This window comes from Astatotilapia calliptera, chromosome 12 (genome assembly GCF_900246225.1).
Source record: "Astatotilapia calliptera chromosome 12, fAstCal1.2, whole genome shotgun sequence".
Lineage (NCBI taxonomy): Eukaryota > Metazoa > Chordata > Actinopteri > Cichliformes > Cichlidae > Astatotilapia > Astatotilapia calliptera.
In genome coordinates this window covers 32,929,791-32,952,117 of record NC_039313.1, presented here as the reverse complement: position 1 = coordinate 32,952,117, position 22,327 = coordinate 32,929,791, and the positions used below count along the sequence as shown (strand labels likewise).

Here is a 22,327-nt window from a genome sequence, read left to right as displayed (position 1 = left end):
TGTCTCCATCAAAACTGAGACCTTTCCACTGCCTGACAGTTTAGACACATGCAGAGGAGTGTGTCAGTGTGTGTGTGTGTGTGTGTGTGTGTGTGTGTGTGTGTGTGTGTGTGTGTGTGTGTGTGTGTGTGTGTGTGTGTGTGTTTGTTGAAATTCAGAATCAGCTGACTGCCTCATCCTCAAGGGCTCAGCAGGTCACTCTTGGCTTTACTTCAGCTCCTTTTTTGGCTTTTGGCGCTCGTCCTTGTTGTGATTCATTTTGTCCAGCCTTCATGGGCCAGCAGCTTGCCTGCCTCAGAGGACAACCCCCCCCCCCAAAAGAAAACCCAACCACAAGCCAAACAAAGTGATGCAATACTTTTTGCAGGGAACATCATGTGAGGGGATGAGTTGCAGACACAGGGTTTCAATAGTGGAGAGATACTCAGACTCTCCAGTAAAGTAAAAGTACCAATAAAGTTTAGTTAATATGCAGCAATCTCTAAAAAGCTTTCTACCTTTGGAGTTGCTGGAGATACAGCCAATTTACTTTGTGTATGGAGTTTAATCCATTTGTTTGCAGCCTATAGAAGTCAGGCCTCCTGCAAAGGGTATATAAGATAAGTCTGGGGGGTCATGAGACCATTGTTTGTGAATGAAAGAAGCAAAACAAAGCTGTGGCCTCCTCAGTGGAGCTGTAAACAGGTAATCAGCATCTGTGATAAGGAGCAAAAACAAGTGTTTTTGTCCTGTCATGGTTTTTTCGTGGGGGCTGGAAACCCCTGACAAACATTTTAATTGAGCTACATAAAATCTCAGTGCTAAAAACATAGCTAAAACTGTAATATATATGCAATGCAGTACAGTAAAAAAGTTTCCCCATTGTTGTAGTTATGTTTATGTATTGTAGCACAGAATGGAAATACTCAGGTCACATAGTTAATGGACCACTTACACAAGAAATATGTCAAATACAATAGAAGAAAATGTGGCAAAAACTACCATACTGTGCATGTGATTGAAACAAAATGTAAATTTGAATACTCTTGACAATACATATCTAATCTATTCAGCGTACAATAAAATGTAATAAATATTCACCTTAAAATTATTAAACTACCTACCTTGAATTCTTCTTTATCATTCATTCTTCATATTTTTTTAAAATAATTTTTAAAATATTCTGTACAAATAAAGAGATACTTTTCTTCTTATTATAATAATTTAATATTCTACTTGTGGATTTTCTGTTGTTATTATTATATTTTCAATCAATAAAGATTTATTTATGTTTTTGTTAATTATTATATTGAATTAAAATCTATTAAGTGGTCATATAATAATTAGTTGCTTCAAATTTTATTTTATTTTATGTAAACGTTCTGCGGAGCTTCTTGCACATAGGCCGTAATGTAAACCCCGTGGCCGCCAGTTTCCAATGGAAGGAAAAACAGGATTGGTTAATATTTCAAATTGCAGACTAAACCGGCCACAGGATTGGTCAATTTCCTTCGCTCACTCGCACACAAAAAAAAAGAAAGGAAAAGGCGGGACCGAGTCCAGCCCATCAATGGGCGGCCTCAGTTATTCGTCCGTAGTAAAAATGACGTTTTGTCTTCATTGACGAGGGACGGACCAATTACGTAGCTATTCTGGAAGAGGCGTGGACTTCTGACATTCTTTAGTAGCCGGTCCTTCCTTACCGGCATTCAGTATTGTCCCGGACAGGGCAGACGCAACTTTGTGATATTTATTTATTTATTGAAGTTTTAATTTACCAAAGATGCTCGGCCTGTGCCTTTACGTCCCCGTGTCTAACTCGGACCCGATTGAAGTGGAATATTTCGAGTCTAACGGACTTCCATCTGAGTTGAAGTCTCTTTTTAACAAACTCAGCGTGTTCCTGCCGTCCCAAGAGTTTTCAGCCTACCAACGATGGCGAAAGGTAGGAAATAAGTTAACTAACACAGTCAGAATAACCTAGTTCGTAACATTGATTAGTCTGAGCGCCACAAATCCGTTCACTCCGGCGACCGGAAAGATTAGCGCGCAGTAGTAAAAGCCTTACGACTAGGCCGCAAAAAAGACCGGTTTCGAGAAAATTCACGAGAAGATTCCGGGCATTTTTGCTGCAACTTTAACGTAACATCTGTATTTAACCTAAATGACATTGAAAAGTAATCAATATTTGTTGATTTAAGCCTGTTACTGCAAACTTTAAAACTTAACCGAGCCGGTTCGGGCTGAAAAAGACTGCCATTCAGCTTACATGGGGAAAATCCACCCTAAAAAGGAATTCCGGCCATGCGCTTACACTGAAAGAGGGCAGCTAGAAGCCGGTATCATTCGCTATATGTAACTGAGAAAAAGTAAATCGTGTGCATAAGTACAAAAGTTGTTTAATTAGCTGTTCCCGTTTCTAGGTCATGCGTTTCTCCCTGATGTCCTTGAGGTCTTTTACTACTCTGAAACTGATGGTTTTGGGGCAGGCAGATCCCATATAGCTATGACTCGTGGTGCATCTGTAATCCTAGGAATGCTGACCCACCACTGACTTTTCATGTTTTAATTTCACGATTTCATAACAATGTGATTGTTTTAAATGCATCTGTCAACACAAATTAAATTATTGGGAAGAAAAGGTTTAGAAACCACTCTAAAAAAAATCTGTCATTATTTCAAGTTTTAAAAGGTGCCCAGTGCCTTATCCAGTACATTTTATCTATGGGCCTTTTTGGGGGGTTAAGAGGCTGGGGCTCATTAGGATTTGCTCATAATTGTGTTTTTAAACGTGTTTTAATCAAGGTTATGCAAAGACTTAAAGTCTGCAGCAGTTTGTCTTTGGCATCTCAGGCTTCATGAACTGGCACAAAATGGCCCTTTTAGCTGTGCTTTAAGTCACACTGATGCACTCCTGCAGGGAGTAGGTTGCAAGCTGCAAATATCTGCAGATGGGGTATCGGGTTCAGTCATATGCCTACAGGCGGTCTGGGCAGCAGGTCAGGCGGTATCAGTCAATGATAGCAGTATATCCCGGTCTTATTTTAGCCCTGCAGGTTTCAACCTAGACATGGATTAAAGCAGTTGGCTGGGTCAGCCTGCAGTTGAGGGTGAAGATGGACAAGGGTGTTATTACCTAATACCCTAATAGGCCCAGGAGAAATAGATGTCATTCAAGAAAGCCAAGAGGCTTGTGGCCTGGCAAATGGTCATAGCTGCCCTTTGGGTAATAAAAATCAAGCTGAGGGGACACCTTTAATGCGCCAGTGGGTCTCCAGGGCTGGTTTATGGTCACTTGTCTAATCATTTGGGAGGCATCAGTTACAAGGTACATTTCAAACTTGCTGTACTTGTTTCATAAGACATTGTTAAACTCTCAGGGGAGATGACTACTGCATACCATTGCTAAATGTCACCTTCTACTCCTCCATGAAGCTGACTCACTGGATTGGAATCAGTAAATCAGATTATTCAAATTCTGCCGTCTTGTCTGACTCTGGTTTTATTTCTTCTTCACAGAAAACATTAAAAAGGGAAGAAAACAACTCGGACGGACAGCTGGACTTTGAGGAGTTTGTTCACTATCTACAAGACTACGAGAAAGACCTGAAGCTTGTGGTGAAGAGTCTCGACAGGAAGAATGCAGGTATGTGGCAGGAGATAGAGTCATGCTCTTTGTTTCACACGAAACTCCTCGAGTGGTTTCGAATTTCACTTTGTGTCATTTCCGCAGCTTTAAGTGTGAAGGACGCATTTTCTCACAACGTGTCTTTGCTTCCTTTTAAAGGCCGCGTTGACCCTAAAGAGTTCATGCAGTCGCTCCGTGACCTTGGTGTGCATATTTCTCTGCAACATGCGGAGAAAGTCCTTAAGAGGTACAAAAATATATATATGTATATATCTTTTTAATCTTTGGGATTTTAGATTTTGATTTATTTATTTATTTTTTTTAAGGAAACAATGTCTCATCATTTTATACATTTATTTATTTTAAAGCATGGATAAGAACGGCATGATAACAATCGGCAGTAAAGACTGGAGCAAGTATGCCATGGTGGAGAAGACGGAGAACATTCCTGAGATCATCCTTTACTGGAAACACTCCACGGTTAGTACTTCACACTGAAACCAAAAGTTTTGCCCAAAAAAGGGAACAAATCTGCTGCTTTGACCTTCAGAGCCTAAAACTAGAGACAAATCATTAATGTGCCAAAATTAACTTTATGAAAGAGAAGTAGAAAATTCTGCTCTTGCATAACCTTTCACGTGTCCTACTTTTAGCTATTCTTGGTTGATAACTTTATCATCATATGCGATAACAATAACATAGCAAAGGCAAAAGTTCTTACACCCTCCTGTTGAGTGGGTCAATTAAAGAGCAAATTCCCAGAAAGGCCATGAGCACAAACCATGCGTCAGCAATTAAGCTCTTAGGCCATGAAAGGAATTGGGCTCTTTCCTGCAGGATTATGTTGGAAGGATTTGTCTCGGTGCTGTTATGTAAAGGAGAGCGGCAGCAGCGGTCAGAGCAGGTGCAGACTGGAGATGTAATATAGCACAGCTCCCGGAGGAACACATTCTGATCTCAGGGGCAGAACAAGTTATTTTAGAGCTAATGAGACTAGCAGACTCGCCTGGCGGCACAAGCCGGCCTCAGGCTGAGCAGAGATGTAAAGTGCTGGATCATTTCAGACTGCAGAAAGTCAGGTCAGATGTCAACCTGCACAGTTTTATCTCCATAAGAGTCCCAGAGAGAGAATAAGAAGGCAAAATGCTTGAGGTTTGTTTTGTTTTTTCTTTTAAAGGGGGGAAAGCTAGAGGTTTTAAACAGATCCCTGACCTATATTCTCAACATGTCTTCCTTTGAAAACAATCCCCGTGTTCTGACATTTGCTGTGCTGGTGGGGGGGTGCTTACACATTTAACCTGCAGTCACACATGAGCTCACCATCATGTGGCCCACATGAGAGAAATGTTCAGATGTTAACACAAAGGATTTTTACCACATGTTGGTTAAGAATAGAAGCTTGACACAAAATGGGTCCTGTTCCAAAATGTTCAAGAGTGGTCCATGTGAAACTAACCTCCACTCTGTCCTTTGTAATCTCTTCATGTATGTTTCCATAATGAGAGTAATTTCTGTTAGTTGCCGAGACAAAATGACTAAAACCTCTACTAGGGGTTTTTTGCTCTCTATATCTGACCATTCCTGTCATCTTCTGATCAGATATTCGATGTTGGAGAGAATCTCATGGTCCCCGATGACTTCACCATTGAGGAGAAGCAGACTGGGATGTGGTGGAGACATCTGGTCGCAGGTGGAGGAGCAGGAGCAGTTTCGAGGACCTGCACTGCCCCCCTGGATCGACTCAAAGTCACGATGCAGGTAAGATCGACTTGGACCTCTTAATACACTTGAAGCAGCTGTTGATCAAGTGCAGGCACATGATGGGCCTGTGAAGAGGAAGTTGTGGAAATTTCTCCGCTTGTGGGTCTTATGACTAAAGCTGTCGGGCATTTAAAGTGTCCGCTGATGCATGACATGTTAAACGTTACTGAGATTTTAGCTCTGAGTATTTGTGGCCATTATGGTTTGAAATTGCTCAAGCGCCCGTCACCTAACGCTCACAAGCAAGTTAACGTTTAACAGTGTGTAACGGCAAGGGGCCAGAGTCCAGGCAATGACCAATGACTGCTCTCAAACCGCTGTCACACCCTTGGCTTCATAGTACTCGCTGTCATCCAAGCTCAAACTACCCATACTAAATGTGTCATCATCCCCATGGTGTGCGTCAGGAGACTTTGTCCTATTGATTAGATATTCACCCAGTTGGCTTAGATTTGGTTAAAAACATGATGACCCACATGGCACCATGCCCAAGTCATCCCATAATTAGTGTAGTAGTTTAATCAAATACAATATTCTTCCTCCCCCAGGTTTACGGATCCCGAACCAACAACATGTGCATCATGAGCGGACTCATGCAGATGATCAAAGAAGGTGGTACGAGGTCCTTGTGGCGAGGAAATGGTGTGAATATCCTCAAAATTGCCCCCGAGTCGGCCCTCAAGTTCATGGCTTACGAGCAGGTATGATGGATTTATCAAGGGACGGGTTTAATGGACGAGGCACAGTGTTCTTGATGTCATTTGCTAATCTGTTCTTTCTCAACTTGCTTCTCCAGATTAAGCGTTTAATCGGCAGTGATAAGAAAGCTCTGAGCATCCTGGAGCGGTTTGTTGCAGGATCTTTGGCAGGAGTGATTGCCCAGAGCACAATCTACCCCATGGAGGTGATTATCTCTTTAATTAGATCTATCCTGTAGCATTGTGATGCCTCTGTCGCGACTGTACAGTCAAAGCTGACGTTATCTGTACTGAATCTGTTCCAGGTGCTTAAAACCCGTCTCGCTCTGAGGAAGACCGGCCAGTATGCTGGCATCACTGACTGCGCCAAGCAGATCTTCAGAAGAGAAGGCCTCGGCGCGTTTTACAAAGGATACGTCCCCAACATGCTGGGCATCGTGCCCTATGCGGGCATTGACCTCGCAGTGTACGAGGTGAGCAGTCACAAGCATACATTGTTTGGAAATCCCCAGAACTCCTACAAAATAAAATTCAAACTGAGACTGTAGATTGACCTTTTTGTTTTCTCTCCATAGACGCTAAAAAACACCTACCTCCAGCAGTACGGCACCAACAGCACAGACCCCGGTGTGTTCGTCCTGCTGGCCTGCGGCACAGTGTCCAGTACCTGCGGTCAGCTCGCCAGTTACCCCCTGGCTCTGGTCCGAACCCGCATGCAAGCACAAGGTGAGGCCTCAATACTGACCTGTTACTCCATCAGTAGCAGACGGTTTTATACATTTAGTAACTTAAAAATAACTGGATAGTAACTGTATTTGAACACAAGTCTAAGCTTGTCCATTTTTTAACCCTTTCAGCTGCAGTAGATGGCGGCCAACAGCAGGTGACCATGTCCAGCCTCTTCAGGCAGATCCTGCAGAACGAGGGGCCCACTGGGCTTTACAGAGGCCTGGCCCCCAACTTCCTTAAAGTCATCCCTGCCGTCAGCATCAGCTATGTTGTGTACGAGCACCTGAAGACACAGCTGGGAGTGACCTCAAGATAAGGCTCCCTAGTCCCCCACCCCTCACCCTCCCAAGGCTCATGCTAGGAATCCCCCCCGGGGGCTTTCAGGCCCCTCCAGAGGTTCGCGGAGCCATTTCATTCTGTGAATGTCAGCTGATGAAAGACTAGAAAGGACACGACGAGGTGGAGGTTATGGACTCTGTGAGCTCAGGATGTCGTGACTGCTGCTATTACCTTTAAAGAGAAGCTGAACGGTGACTGTATGAGAAGCAAGGACCAAATATTTTTGCTCTTCTCTTGAGTGAATCTTGGTGGATAAAGCATTAAAATGCACGGAGTGAAATGATTGTCCTAGACGGGAAGATTTTTGCACACAGTTTGAATTTCTCTCCACCCCTGAATGAATGACTGAGTGACTGACTGACCGGAGTATTTATTACCACCCGTCCTGTATTTATTGTTTTATTTAGAAAGGGAAGTAAATCTTGAGCCAAAATGTGCAACTACATAAATCAGCCTTAATGTTGATAACTACGTGTAGTTGTCTGAAATGGTGAAAACGGGGCGGGAAAAGAAACTTTGCTGATGCAATGAGATCGTTGATGTGTTTAGTCGCCCTAATTCTTGTTTAATTGAATGTTACTTAATGTTCACCTCAGGTTAAAGGGCTGCTTTTTTTTTTTTTCTTCTTTTTTTTCTTTCTTCATTTTAAAGAAGAGCATGTGTATTTAGAAAGTGAAAAGACAGACAGCATAATGCACTTTAATTAAAGCTAGTAAGCCTCTAAATGATGTTGTCAATGCCGACTTAGTGTTTTAATGGACCATTTTCGATGCAAATAAATGGAAATTATAAATCTGTCTCATTTCTCTTTTTTTCTTTTCCCCTGAAATTCACACACTGAAGCTCAAAAAGGCTGAGGGGTACACTTCAGCTCCAAACAGCAAACTCCTCCAGACTGAGAAGTTTGGTAGTCTTACATATTTGTGGTGTTTGGAGGGTTTTCCTAATGCAGATCGTGCATGTGATGAAAACAGAAGTGGAACCTCAGCAGACAGGCTTCTTATTTTTAAACTGCACATGCCTGGGTGGTGCATCTGTAATATCCAAAAGTGGATCTTTTCATTGCTTCCAAAACAAGAATTGAGTGATTACGTGGTATATAAATGCACACAATGGCTACGATCAGCAACATTTACAGAGTGAAGTGACCCTGAAGTGTCTGGCAGATGTGATAACTGCATGGTTCCAGACAACTAGTCCAAAATATTACCTCCTACCTCCCTTTTCCCAATCACTTTTCCTTGAACTCATTTGTCAGTTTTTCTTGGGAAGGTTTGTGAAAGTATCTGGAATCACAAGCTTTCCTTTCACAAACAGTTCAGTTATATAGGAAACATTGAAGCTCTTTTTCTTTTTAGAGATTTTAACTAGCTCTGATTGTGGCTACAGATTCTTCAGGGTCACTTCACACCTGGGAACCTTCCTGGAGGATTTGATGTTATGAGATTATTTCAGAAAAACTTCATGTTTTGAAGAAGAGCTTTGTAATTCCTTTCTTTTATTCCTTTTATTTTCAGTGTCCAGGGTGCGAGGGGTCCTTGCTCATGATACTGGCTTTCTGTTGAAGTCTGCCAGTATAAATGTCTCTGAGGGGGATTAGTGAAGTGTCAGTTGCCCACTCTGCCGCCCTCACTGCCCACTACAGTTTTCTCTTGTCCTCCACAGTACAGCAGTAGGTCAGAAGGCTCTCGATGGTGGAGCGGTATAAGTTAATTAGCAGTTTTTGTGGTAACTGGGCCTGTCGCAATTTCCTCAGAAAGTATAATGTAATTATGTGCAGTGTTGTGCAAAAGTCTTGAGCCACTTCTAATTTCTTTATATTTTAAGTGGTGTGTTTCTATCCAGGCATGCTTTTACTGCAATGACAGTGTTTTAGGGATCATTGTCATGGTGAAAATCTGATGCTTTTCCCACCCAGTTTCACATCTCAAACTTCACAGTTTCAAATGAAGCTCAGAACCATGACAGAGGCTGTAGACACTTACATACTGACTCAAACCAAACATTTTAGATTTGGATTCATCACTTCATAAAACCTGTTCCCAATGATTTTCTTCTGCTTTTCTTGTGCACGAATGATTCATAGGTCAATATTCATGATTTCCCTGAATACGGTCAGTTACGAGTACTGGACTGTAAATGAGAGAAAAAGCAGGGCATTCAAAAAGCTTGGAAAACTATTGCTCAAGGGCACCTAAAAAAATAGAAGAAAGTCTGGCTCCTTGGAAGTAAAACAAGAAGAAATGAAAAGACTTTCACACTGAACAGAGTAATACACACACCTGCATGGACTACACTCATTTGAATGTTTATACCAGTATTTGTTATCTTGTAAGTGTTCTGGTCTGTATCAGGTTTTGTCCTGTTCTCTGTCCTATCATATGTTTCAAAAACAAAAAGAAAGAAAAAAAAGAAAAGAAGGATTGGCACCCTGTGCACACTGGAACAAAATTAAAAGACTGTATTTTATTTTCTTATCTTGCATGTGACAAATTATTATTGTTTGCAAACAAAAACACTTGGAAGCTGCAAATCTTAAGTTAAAATCTTGAAAAGAGACATTGTGTCATAGTGAATACTTTCGGTTTTGATTACTTAACACAGGACATTTTTCTTTAACCTTGTGGCATTTTTATTTTTAAGTAAAGCACCTACTTATATCCACCACTGGGAAAAAAAACCCCACCAAACCCCCCCGATAATTATATTATTAATATTAATATAAATTTGTTGACTTGATAATTTAATGGCGCTCTCAGCAAGATGATTTGTGGCTTACACAACATTTTGATTATATGTCAGATTGTTTTATAACAACATCTTCAATAAGTGCTATATAATAAAAAAAAATACCTCAAATTTATAAAAATGATGTTGATTTAACCTCCCACTAAGTCTTACATATTTGTAAGTAAGTGTGTGGCACATTAACCCTCTAACAGTAACGTTTCTTGACACTTCCTGTGCAGTTTCCGATAATCAGCTGCTTCCCAGAAGCTTCAGACAGTTTCTAGAAGCTTCTCGGTGGCAGCCAAAGATAAAGAGCAGGCTAAACTCTCTGCGCTCACTTAATTACAGAAATGGATTAGCCATTACCCGCAAAACTACCTGTGAGTTAATGAAACAGATGCTCGTGTCAACCTTTTTTACACACACAAAAAGGGAGAAAAAAGTGACGTCACTGTTTTCTAAGAATTTTTATTGATGGGGAAAAAACGATTTTTAAACTCGAAATTAATCTTTTTAACCCTTCTTTGGCCCTGGGACCATTTTTGGTCCCTTTAGTTTTTCAGTTACAAGCCATTTGCACTGTGTTGAATGGAATATAGCCAAATTCTCTAAAAAAAAGTTTGGCATAATTTCATTTCAAAATTCAAGTCTGACTTCCTTAAAATAAACGGTGCTTTAATGTAACATTAGCCGACGTATTTTACTATTGCGAAAACCTTTTGCGCATGGTCAGTTCGAACGGTTTGACCTATACAGGCCGCCGTAGGGAAACAAGGAAGTAGACTGAATGAACAACATAAAAACAGAAGTCGGTTGTTTTATTTTTGATTGAATGCGTATTTACGCCTGTAATCGACTCCAGATTATTTTCTACATTTCTACATTTGCTTTGTAGTATATTTAAAAGTTTCTCGGTCTTTATTTAATATATATGTGTTTATTTCGGTAATGCTAACCTTCTTAGCTGGCTCGTTAGCAGCGGTGACAGGTGACAGGTGCTTTTATTAATATGGTGCAGAACGTGTTTCGGAGCGGGTTTCTGGTCCGGGTCGCTCACACACTGCTCACCTGGATCATAACCGTCATTCTGTTCCTGCACAACACTAGTAAGTCACTCAGACTGCAACCAGCTAGCTTTTAGCCGTTAGCAACAGGATGGAGCTGAATGGTAGTTGGGCTCCAATTACAAGGATTTTTATTTTACTTGAGCATTTTCGAGTATCTTTATTATTTATATTACCTACATTTATTAAGGGAAATTATGTAGTTGTTACCACCTGACATGTATCTGTCAGTTGCTGTTACAAGTTACTCCACAAATTATAATATTTTTATTTAAAAACACAAGAAATGAGCCTAAATAAAAAATAGATACATAAACCTCCAATAAATATATATTTTTTGGGGTTAAAAATGGTCATATCATAATTAAATATTTTTAAATTAAATATTTCAATGCAACGCCTTTCCAGACTGAATAATTTGTCATATATATTCAAATAATAAAATTTTAAATAAAAATAAAAAAATAAAATCCAATATCTGATGTACAGTGGCCTTAATATACTCATATGAACCCATATAATAATATGGTTTTTTTTTTAAGTTGTATACAAGTAGAGTTATAATGAAGAAAAAAGTAATTTCCCATTTGTTTTAACAACTTGTGACTTTACAGTCTCAACGAATATGAAGATTTTTTTGTTTGTTTTGTTTTTTTGTCTCTTGTACATTTTCAATATCAAGATTAAAATAAAGTATATTATCCCTGAGGGGTAGTGTGCTTTGTAGTCAGCAGCATAGATAACACATACACCCTGAAACCCCAACAAATCACATAATTAAAAATTAATAGTGGTAGGAACAAGTGAGAATTTAAATCTGTTTGTTCTGCAACAAGTCAAAGAATACCTCCGCTCTGAAGGCAACAGCTGATACTATGAAAACAGTGGATGTATGCTATGACCCAAAGTCCTTTCCGCTGTTAGGGTTGCCCTCTCTCTACACAGGAGGGCAAGATTATTTAGCTGCCACATTTCTACATAAATCTTGGAGAATATCTTACTTTTTGTTAGCTCTTACGTGTGTGTGTGCGTGTGTGTGTGTGTGTGTGTAGGCTTGCGGAGATGTGAGGAGCAGGGAGAGCTGCTGCTGCCGGCTCTCTTCTTCTTGCTGGTCGTTCTGTCAGTGCTGTTGTACTTTGCCGTTTCCCTGATGGACCCCGGCTTTGTGCTCAATGACACTGTCAAGGTGAGTTTAATTAAAAAGACTTGGATTACAAATTCAAAGTAGATCCTAATTTGAGGGCTGGCTGTGGCTCAGCAGGCAGGCAGGCAGAAGGTTCAATCCCTGGCTGCTCCAGTCTGCATGCCAAAGTATCCTTGGACAAGATACTGGACCCTGAGTTTCTCCTGATGCGTTTATCAGAGTCAGTGAGAACATTAGATAGAATGGATGAATGAGACATGTTGTGTAAAGCTATTTGAATGCTCAAATAGAGTTGAAAAGCACTATATAAGAAGCAGTTAATTGACCTTCTTTAAGGATTAAAACACTTTGTGAAAGGTTGGTTTCATAATGTTTTGTAATAGTGGTGACCACTAACTGCCTTTTCTCTGCTGCGGAGAGGTCAGCAGTGATGTGATGTTTTCTTATCAGCAAATGGACTAAAACCTGTACTAACCTGTGATTAATGCTGAAAGGTTGCAGTGTTTCTGTGTGCGTGTGAACACTTGTGACTGACGTCTGTTTGTGTTACACAGGGCGCTCAGAGTCCGAATGAAGAAATGGAGGCGATGATCCCTCAGTCATCGACCCCTCGTTTGAGGCGCTGTGGATACTGCCTGCTGCAGGTAACCAGCTGCTGCCAGCTGCTGCCAGCTGCCAAATTCCAGTGCTCACCAAGTTTGACGTGACCGCATTTCCAACTCATCAAATTCTGTGTGTTGGGTTTAAATGGTGTCTTTCTGCATCATATGTCAGGAGAAGCAGCTGATATTAAAATGGTGCCAAAGACACAAACATCCTCCTCCTGAAAGAAACTTGGCTTTCAAAATATTGTGAATTTGAGGCTACATCCACACGTACACGAGGATTTCTTAAAAACTGGAATTTTCCTCTTTTGTTTATAAGACCCCGTCAACAGCAACACTGTTTTGCATCACAAGTCACAAGAAAAAACTCAAAAACAAAACGAGGCCATGAACTGTCAAAAGTGCCACAGCAACAGGTGGTAACACAACTCTAACCATACAGGAATGTTGACCAATCAGAAGCCTAGGTGTATCACTAACAAACAATAAGACAACACACAGTCTCATCTCACAAAAAAGGTGACACTGCAAAACAAAGTCTTAATTTTTCCTGAGACAAAAAGCTAATGAAAAGCTCAGTTTTCAGCAGCCTAATACCACCACTTACATGACCTGTGTGTGTGGACAGGACCTCAGGCTGACTGTTGGTTGGACTGTGTGAAAGTATTTGATGGGACGATGGAAGCTACATGGTAGCTGAGCTTACTGGAAAGCAAAAAGTAAATAAAAAGAAGTATCTGTTGGAATAGAGGCCATTTCTGTGGCTTTGGCTCTGCTTTTAACACGCCTTTGTGCACCAGAAATCTGCCCAAGTATGAAACACGCCGAGGTCTTAAAATGTGAAATCGAATGGGTAATGTCACCGCAGCTTTGTCCAGCTTTTATTTGTTGGCACGCCTGTTAATCAAAGCGTCCACACCTCTGAGTTTAAGTTATATAAAAAAAACAAATAAAAAACATTATCTAAAAAGGTTAAAACTGTTTTTTTCACCAGGCTATAAACATGTTCTGCTTTGAAGTTCAGACTTTGCACCTGCCAGTCAAGAAGAGCCACAGACTCACCTTTGTCATTGTTTAAAGATTTATGATGTCCAGTCATTTTCTTTGGTTAACAACCAAACTGTGTTTTTTAAATTTGCTACATTAAGTCTCATTTTATTTTTTCTTCTATAATTAAATAAGCCCTGCAAACTGGCTCACAGACACTGTCAGAGTTTGCAAAGACTCAGTTGTAGGCCAGCATTAACCAAATTCCCCCTGTGCATTGGTTCATTCAAGTATGGAAGCTTGTTTCCATCATGAAAGAGAAAAAGAAAGTTTTGCCAGACAAAGCTCAGTCAAAACCTTTTGTACTGTATTTTTTCAGTGGCAGAAAAATGTTCTCTGTGTTGATCTCAGCCACACCCATGTATCTTACCCCTATTTCCTTATCAGGGACTTTTACAGCCCAACAAATGTTCTTACGGCCCTGAGGCGTTGTCTGCGAGTCTGTTTGCAGCACTGATTTAATTGCAGAAAGAGCTGCAGATTGATTTTCTTTTAATCAACTAATCAGTGCAGCTGTAGAAGGATTTAACTTTCTCTTTTGGTTGCATTACCCAAAAGAAACCATCTAAAAAATCTGGAGAGCGATCAACCTTTCCTAGTAACAGCACCTTTATTTTATTTTCTCTCCATGTGTGTCAAGCAGCAGCCAATGAGAGCGAAGCACTGCCACATGTGTAAACGCTGCGTCCATCGCTTCGACCACCACTGCCCGTGGATTGAGAACTGCGTGGGAGAGAGGAACCACCGCTGGTTCATCATCTACCTGCTGGTGCAGCTGCTCACCCTGCTGTCGGGCCTTCACGTCGCTCTGTACGTCTGCTAAATGCCTCCGCCCGTCTCCAGCCTCTAAGATAAATGTCCTTATCTGCTGGGAATATTTGTGGCCTCAATTTGCCTTCCAGCAGTGACTCAGTGAAAACTTATCTTGTACTGAGTGTACTCTGCTCTGCCGCTTTATCTTTAGAAGGAATTGGGTAACTTGTGACTTTTGGAGAATTGTGACTTTTGGAGAACATCACTGAACTGAGTGGTTAAATTGTGTAAGGATGAGCTGTGACAGGTTGCTTAAGCACACTTATAAAGTTCAAGTCGTCTTCATTTTAAGGTTTCCAGTTAAAGGCACCGCTGTGGAGCAGAGGTTTATGTGCACACACAGAGGCAGAAGTAAGCTCTGTGGTAATTAAACTTTACTGGGTAATAATCAGAGATTATCAGCTGAGTAAAGCATAAAAGAAAACACTTGGGGTAATGTGGGCAAACCTTTCAACAATATTTCATGACATTTATTGAAACCAGTGTTGCCCTGGACACAGAAGAATGAATTTAAAAAAAAACATGTCAGTTTACACTTTGCAAGCTTCTGAGTACAGGCAGCCAAACAGCTGGCAGCCAAACAGCTGGCAGCCAAACAGCTGGCAGCCAAACAGCTGGCAGCGTGGTTGTTAAACACCCATTTTTATACATCTAAATAAAATCTGAAATGTGCCTTTAGTCAGGAGAATTGGTGACAACAAAGATGATGTAGCATGTTCTGTTTCAGATTTTGTTAATTCATTCACTCTCAAAAATACATAACCGATATTTCGTGTTGCCCTGTGAAAAATGTAATATTTTAAATTACTCTATCAAGGTAATGTAATGTACTACATCCCGCTTAGTTTTATAGCAGATGTTTAAACATTGAGACATGCATGTATTCCCTCTGGCCTACAGCGATGTCCCCATCAACCAAAAAAGAAACCATTAGTGTTTTTGTCCTGTCAGGCAGCAGGCTTCTCATCAAAGATAAATCATAGACTGTATATAAGCGCTGGACATAACCACTGTGACGTGACCAACGCTGTCATTTTTAAAGAGTCATTGTTTTTTTTTTTGTGTTACCACTGCGTTGCTGTTTTGCTGTGTGCCGGTCTCTGTGGCAACACTAAAAATTGAAGTTCGTCCAATATAGTAATGAGTAAATGGGATTTTTATTGAACTCACCAGTTAATCCAGGTGTGCTGTAGCAGCTAGTTCTCCATTGGGCCTCTGAACTGAACAGTTTGAGCGTTTTTGTGCTTTTGATGCCTTTTTCGAGCATTTTTAATGGATTTGACTAAAAGTTTGTGCTTCAGTTTTGGTGGTTGCGCTTCTAGTATTTTGTTATTAACAGATGCATATGTGGCTGTGCTCTGCAACCGTCAAGAAGCTGATAACTTCTTCAACCTTGATTTCAGTTTCAAAATATGGCATCCAGAAGCAGTGGGTGACCTCACTATGGTTGCAGACTATCCATAGAAGGCAAGCAGTTTGTTTAAACTGAAGCAAGCCTCAAGTGGACTTTAGAGGAACTGCAGTTTTTTGCATTTCATCATTGTCTTCTGCTTTGTTTGTATATAAGATTAAAAAAAGAAGCATGCATTCTATACCTACTAGTCAGTATTCAGGGTGAGAACAGGCTTATGATGTTCAGTTGTTTGCTTATCAGCAAATTCTGTGAACAACCAAACTGATGATGATTTTAATCTTGCTAAATTATGTTTAGTTTTCTTATAAACAACTTTTTATGGGACAAACCAGTGAATTAATCCAGATTTTTTTTCTTATGATGAACTTCTGTTATAGCCAAACAGATCTAAGTTTATTCCTGTTGTGTAATTTCCTTGTGTTTCAGGTCAGGCATTTCTCCTGCTCTTACGTGGGAGCAGTGGTTCAGGGTGAATGGCTTTCTGCTGGCAGCGTTGTGCATAGTCGGGATTTTCTCCGTGGTTGTGGTGGTGCTGCTAGGCTCCCACTTGTACCTGATTTCTATCAATTGCACCACCTGGGAGTTCATGTCCCGCCACAGGATCTCATACCTGAAGACCTGCAAGGACGAGGAGAATCCGTTCGACCGTGGCGTCCTCTGCAACCTGTGGGATTTCTTCTGCATCTGCAGGACGGTGATGTGGGAGAAGGTTTACCACAGAAACACGTTGAATCCAGTCTGACCCCACAGAGGCTGGAGTCAACTAATCTCTGACTGGTTTTGTATTTTCACAAAGATGAAGACAGGAGAATGAGAAAGTGTTTGTCTTTAATTGTTTTATCCAGATACAAAAATCAAAAGGAAACTTTTTGGACTGAAACAGCAGACCGTCTCAGGAGGATTGTAATCACTCTGGTGCTCCCAGCAGTTCCTGTTCTTGGCTGGAAACTCGGACTTGTTTTCATGTAACAAATTAATCCAAACCTCAGAGGTATCTGTGCGCAGTGTTGCCTTAACACAATCCCTTTACCCGTATTTACAGTTAACATTGAAACACACGTTCAGTGTTGGTGTTTCACCGTGTGATGCGCAACAGCTGATGTCACGGGTTTGCATGTGGGGGTGTTTTTGACGTGTGTCACTGGCTCCGTTTGATTATTCCAGCTACACTTTGAGAAGGTCAGCGGACGTAAATAAATAAAAGAACCTGATAGTCCGCACATCTCTTAATATGGAAAGGATAACTGGAGTTGGACCTTGTTTCAGTCTCAGCACCTTGTTAGTGCTGCCTGTGATTTTATGAACCAAAAGATGCACTTAGTGTTAACGGCACATTAAAGGGCTCATTTTTATTCTTGGATTCTAGACTAGCCTTCCATGATTCAAGGCTCAAAATAATCTTTGGTACAGCCTCTCAGTTCGTTCTCTGTCTGAAACAAGCTGCTTTAACTCCTCCCTCTTTAAACCAACTGTCTTCTGTTTGGCTGTTATCTGCAAACAGAAGGTTTGAACACCCAGTGGGCGGGGCTTCTAAGCTAAAAGAGCATAGGCTGTGTATAGAAGTTGGATTTAGTTGATGTGATGTGACCACTGGTTTGCAAAGGCTCGTCTTAAACACTTTCCCCCATAAACAGGACATCTGAACACTTAATGAAGAGTCATTCTTCGTCTAGCTATCGTCTTTGCTTGTTGAAACCAGACACCAGTCACAAAGCAAACCACGCTGCATCATCATCATATATTAGGGATATACAAAGAACAGAAGAACAGTTTGAATCTGAGCATTAAGAGCAGTCTGAAATCTCAGCTTTTGGCTCTCAGTTATGTTTGACTCTTCAGTCAGAAAGAGGAAGAGAAGGAAAAGCAGATCCATGTTAAGTGTTTTCTGAATGTCAAACTGAGCTCTCTTGCCTTGAAGTTAGGTGGTGTTTAAAATATCAGTGTACAAGTGGCACATAAGTTGTTTGGGTGTTTTTTAAAAAGTTGAATAAAAGACAAAAATAAGCACTAAATGTGATTGAAACACTCAGGTTTGGTCACTGCTCTCTGTAAAGCACGGTTGTCAAATATAAGGCCCGGGGGCCAGAATTGGCTCAGCAAAGACTCCAATCTGGTCCATGTGTGAAATTTGTAACGCTGACAGAAGGGAGAAGTTTGACATCCCTGCTGTGAAGGTTTCTGTTGTTAAGTGATGAGAGTGGTGACCCCACATTATTTACACTAAATGCCTTTAAACCTGCTGATGTTTGGTACCTGCCTGTAAACTGATGTCAGTAAGTTCATTTTTTACCAAGTTTTAACTGTAATGTTCTGTTTGTATTTATTGACAACAAAGAGTACATTAAAACACAGATGATATGCATATCGTTATAGAGTACATCTGTACACACTGACATTCCCAGTCAGGATTCACGTACATACATAGAGTACATAAATACATACAGTACTGACACAGAAGTAACATGTAATATTCAGCAGCATAAACTTAAAGTGCTACAACAGTTAAACCACCTGACTGCCCTGCTATGGTTTCTTAAATTAGCTGACAGCAAGTGCAGCGTTCAGTGTCCTGCTCAGAGGTGGCCTTCAGAGCTGTTAAAGAGCAACATAACACCCTGAATACATCCCTTTATATGATCAAAATGGTGTGTGCTATGGTTAAATAACTGCAAAACAATATTTGAGAGAGGGAAAGCAGGCCCTCCAGTGCCAAGTTGATGCAGTGATGCAGATTTTTCTTTATTGGGGGCTTTAACTCCAGTTAAAAAAACAAAACAAAACTTGAACAGCACTGAGATGTGAAAGGTGGAAAGCTGCCTTTTTTAGAAGTCTTTATGTCCCAGCATGTGAATTCATCCAGCCATCTTTCTTTTTCTACCCATGTCAGGGTTGCAGGGCTCGGACTTGGCGTCCACAGATACAGGATCAACAGGGAAATGCACAACTACTGACCCTGAATTTAAAACCCAGCCTATAAGGTGACAGTTCTAACTACTGCACCACAGGTGTGAATGTAAGGTAAAATAGGAACTCTTGAGTTGTTAAAAAGATGCCTAGAATCAGTGAAATAAACCCTTTTTCCTCCCAATCCTGGATAATTTTTATTCTGGTGCTGTCACCAGTAGAGTTCCACTTTGGCACATTACGGCTCACCTGGTTGAGCAGGTGAGCAAGCCGCATTTAGGTCCTGACTCAAGTCTTGAACATGACACAAAGCCACTTCAGTGTGTCATAATAAGTGTCTTTGTAATTATCTGTTTTTTTTACAATACAAATGTGATAAAGAAGCTCTGAAGGTTTGAAGTTGTAACTTTGACTTTCCTTATTGAAAAAAAAAAAACAAATCAGGAGAAAATCCCATTCACCCTTTGGGTAAACTTCTAATTTTGTCAACGAGTTGCTCAAATTAATGGCTTGTATGCAGTTTTGAAAGCTTGCTAGAGTAATCTGCTGCTCACTTCTGAACCTAATTCGACTGGATTTTGGCCTCAGTAACTGTGACTGTGAATTCAAGTCTTTGTAATAGCCAAAAAAGACATTTCATCTTTCACTTTATTGGATGTCAGTCTTTTTAAGCCTGTAACACACTGACCAGATTTAGCCCAGAAAACAATATTCATGGATGTCTCGTGCTTAGGCCGTCAATATCTCTCTGAAACCGGATCAGTGACCTGTACAGTAAACATGACTGAATATGAAATGCTGCTGATCAAACGATGGATTTAGTGTTAAGTTACACTTTAAAGCCCCAGGCCTTATCTGAACCCCAGCTCGTCACCAGCTGCAGGCAAATTCCAGGATTTCTAGGAGCACATGAACAAAATCAGGGCTTTTTCCTCCTCTTTTTATTTTTTATTGCCTTGATATCAGTAGAGCTCACTAAATATGAGTCACTAAATTCAAAATACAGATACTTTATCACTAGTATGGCTATAATAGATTATCTATGGCTTCTTTTATACTGCTAGTGATTACAGGATTTTCTAGTGCACGAGTTCACCACAGTGCCATGCGCTTCCTACTGCTGTAACAAAGGAATGACTTCACACATGTTGGACTGAAATTAACACTTTTTTTAAAAAAGGTTTTAAACCAGAAGTCAGAGTAGCTTGTTTCATCTGTTTGGTCAAGGCAGTGGGCAAAGCCTGTCACAGTGATGCATAGAGACGGCAGCACATACTGAACCTCTGCAGGAGAAGAAAATGATAAGCAAAGGCCACAAAGCGAGCTCTATCTGTCGCCAGCGCACAGGAGGCCTGAAGAGGCTATGAAGATGACTTTATGCTCCCAGGTTTATCCATGTTATCATCTGAGTGGACATAATCAAACTGCAAGCACATTTATGATAAATATGCATCAGGAAGAACCAGGAGGTAATCCCATCTGACCCCTTCAGAATCAGATGATTGTTTAATTATGACGTCCACATTTACAGGCCCACTTCAAACTTTATAAGTACCAGAGATGAGAAATTTAACCAAATTAATTCTATACTACAAAATCTGAACTTCACTATCATGTAAATGATCATAGTTTCAATAGTAAACCTGCTCTGGTTGAATGTGTCCGTGGCATACAGGAGAGGAACAGAAACAAGTGTTGGGACAGGTAGCTGCTCAGAACAAGTAATAGCATATGAAGTCAGCTTTTTACCTACATTTACTACTAAATTTGTTACTTTTGATTATCTCCTAGCTTTGGTTTCTTTAGTGTTAAAATCAGGACTTGACAGATGGCTTTGGGATGGCTCATGATTTTCCTTTGGAATAATCTAGTGTTCTTTTTACTCATTTTAATAAAGTTTCGATGGGATCTATTTGCTGCTCAAACACATTTTCTAAAACTTTGGTTAATTTTCAGGCTGTCGATTTAATCTGAGTCTTCTTCAGTGTTTTTGTGTAAGTTACCGCAAAGCGGTCTTCCTCTTTGTAGCTTTCCTGTGTGATATCATCATGCTTGTTGTGATATCATGTCATCATACATGAGACATTTCGTCTTTCATGCATGTGGTAATTGCTTGGCACTGATGCACGATCAAGTGAGAATGAACAGTTGGGGAAGTGTGTGACAGTTATTCACTTCATTCATTTATAAATAAACATGAAGGAACCCAAATTGTTGCTGTATTAGAGGCAAATTTACAAAAACCACTTAGTGTAAAACAAAGCTACTTCACAAGGATCGCCACAGCAGGCAGCTGCACATGCCTGGTTTTATGCACAACCCTCTGACGTAGCCGCTAAAGGAGAAACCCGTGTAGTGTCGCAGAGGAAATAACAGCGACATGAGGTGAAGTCGTAATAACAACATGTGAGGGCTTAGTTGACACAAGCCAGGATATTTGTAGTTCAGCATTTCTCTCAACAGTTTAAATGAAAATCTATTATTAGAGTTTAGCTACTGTAAATTCAGAACTATATTTTGAACCTCCTGTTTTTGATCTGAACATAGCATATTTATCTAGAGGTGATAAAGGTATAGACTCTTCAAGCATCCCGTGTCTGTCTCTATCAGATTTGTTTCAACCTTTCACCAGATCTCCGAAATAAACTACGAGCAGGAGGAGGTGAGAGCAGGCTGGCGGTCCGGGCAAACTTTGGCTCTCTGCAGAGATTATAAAGGGTCACTATCACTTTGTTTGCTCAGTCAGAAACACAAAAAAATGATGCTGCCTGGTTATTTATTTATCTTTGTTGTGCTGTCAGATCAATGACAGCATGAACAGTCAGCGTTTTTAGCCATGGGATCAGTTTGAACATGATGGAGCTGCAGAAACATTTAGAGTCAGCATCAAGACAGGCTGGGAAACTTTCATTGAGCTGGAATCAAGCAAGATTTATGCTCGCACTTTATTTTATGGCACACTAGTAAGACGAGAAAATAAATAATAAATATGAGTATGGACATTGGCAACCATGGATAATCATCCAAGAGTTATGACCTGTATCTGATCAGATAATTATATTACATTTACAAACTTCACAACAACATCCAGGCTGGAAGGGATTTGACATCCATCCACCCACCTACCCACCCATCCATCCATCCATCCATCCATCCACCCACCCATCCAGCCAGCAGACTAAACCTTTTCCTTTAGATCTTCTGGGGGGACAGCAAGGCAAGTCCTAAGCCAGCCAAGCGATTTAATCCCTCCAGCCTGTCCTGGGTCTGCTCCAGGGTCTCCTCTTACTTAGACATTCCTAAAATACCTCAACTAGGATGTGTTGAAGAAGCATCTTGGTCAGATTCCCAAACCACCTCACCTGGCTCCTTTCCATGTGGAGGAGTAATGGCTCTACTCTAAGCTGCTCCTGAATGACTAAACTCCTCGCTGTATCTCTAAGGCAGAGACATGATCCTGAGACTGACATGC

The 22,327-nt window shown here is 40.7% G+C and overlaps 2 protein-coding genes across 2 annotated transcripts; both read left to right on the top strand.

The window, feature by feature from the left end:
* Positions 1 to 1,650: 1,650 nt before the first annotated feature.
* On the top strand, positions 1,651 to 7,927 carry slc25a25a (solute carrier family 25 member 25a). Its single transcript, XM_026187530.1, has 10 exons — positions 1,651 to 1,924; positions 3,499 to 3,625; positions 3,767 to 3,854; positions 3,976 to 4,087; positions 5,207 to 5,365; positions 5,917 to 6,069; positions 6,165 to 6,272; positions 6,372 to 6,539; positions 6,642 to 6,792; positions 6,924 to 7,927. The coding sequence occupies exons 1-10, from the start codon at positions 1,763 to 1,765 to the stop codon at positions 7,109 to 7,111; spliced, it is 1,416 nt and encodes a 471-aa protein (XP_026043315.1). The 5' UTR covers positions 1,651 to 1,762; the 3' UTR covers positions 7,112 to 7,927.
* A 2,680-nt stretch (positions 7,928 to 10,607) lies between these two features.
* On the top strand, positions 10,608 to 18,313 carry zdhhc12a (zDHHC palmitoyltransferase 12a). Its single transcript, XM_026188015.1, has 5 exons — positions 10,608 to 10,970; positions 11,981 to 12,114; positions 12,627 to 12,716; positions 14,368 to 14,534; positions 16,378 to 18,313. The coding sequence occupies exons 1-5, from the start codon at positions 10,874 to 10,876 to the stop codon at positions 16,691 to 16,693; spliced, it is 804 nt and encodes a 267-aa protein (XP_026043800.1). The 5' UTR covers positions 10,608 to 10,873; the 3' UTR covers positions 16,694 to 18,313.
* Positions 18,314 to 22,327: the final 4,014 nt, after the last annotated feature.

Coding starts and splice junctions, on each gene's coding strand:
- slc25a25a (XM_026187530.1), top strand. CDS start 1,763: ATGCTCGGCCTGTGCCTTTACGTCCCCGTGTCTAACTCGGACCCGATT. Junction 4,088..5,206: donor TTTACTGGAAACACTCCACG/GTTAGTACTTCA, acceptor TCTTCTGATCAG/ATATTCGATGTTGGAGAGAA. Junction 6,070..6,164: donor AGTTCATGGCTTACGAGCAG/GTATGATGGATT, acceptor TTGCTTCTCCAG/ATTAAGCGTTTAATCGGCAG.
- zdhhc12a (XM_026188015.1), top strand. CDS start 10,874: ATGGTGCAGAACGTGTTTCGGAGCGGGTTTCTGGTCCGGGTCGCTCAC. Junction 10,971..11,980: donor TCTGTTCCTGCACAACACTA/GTAAGTCACTCA, acceptor GTGTGTGTGTAG/GCTTGCGGAGATGTGAGGAG. Junction 12,717..14,367: donor GTGGATACTGCCTGCTGCAG/GTAACCAGCTGC, acceptor TGTGTCAAGCAG/CAGCCAATGAGAGCGAAGCA.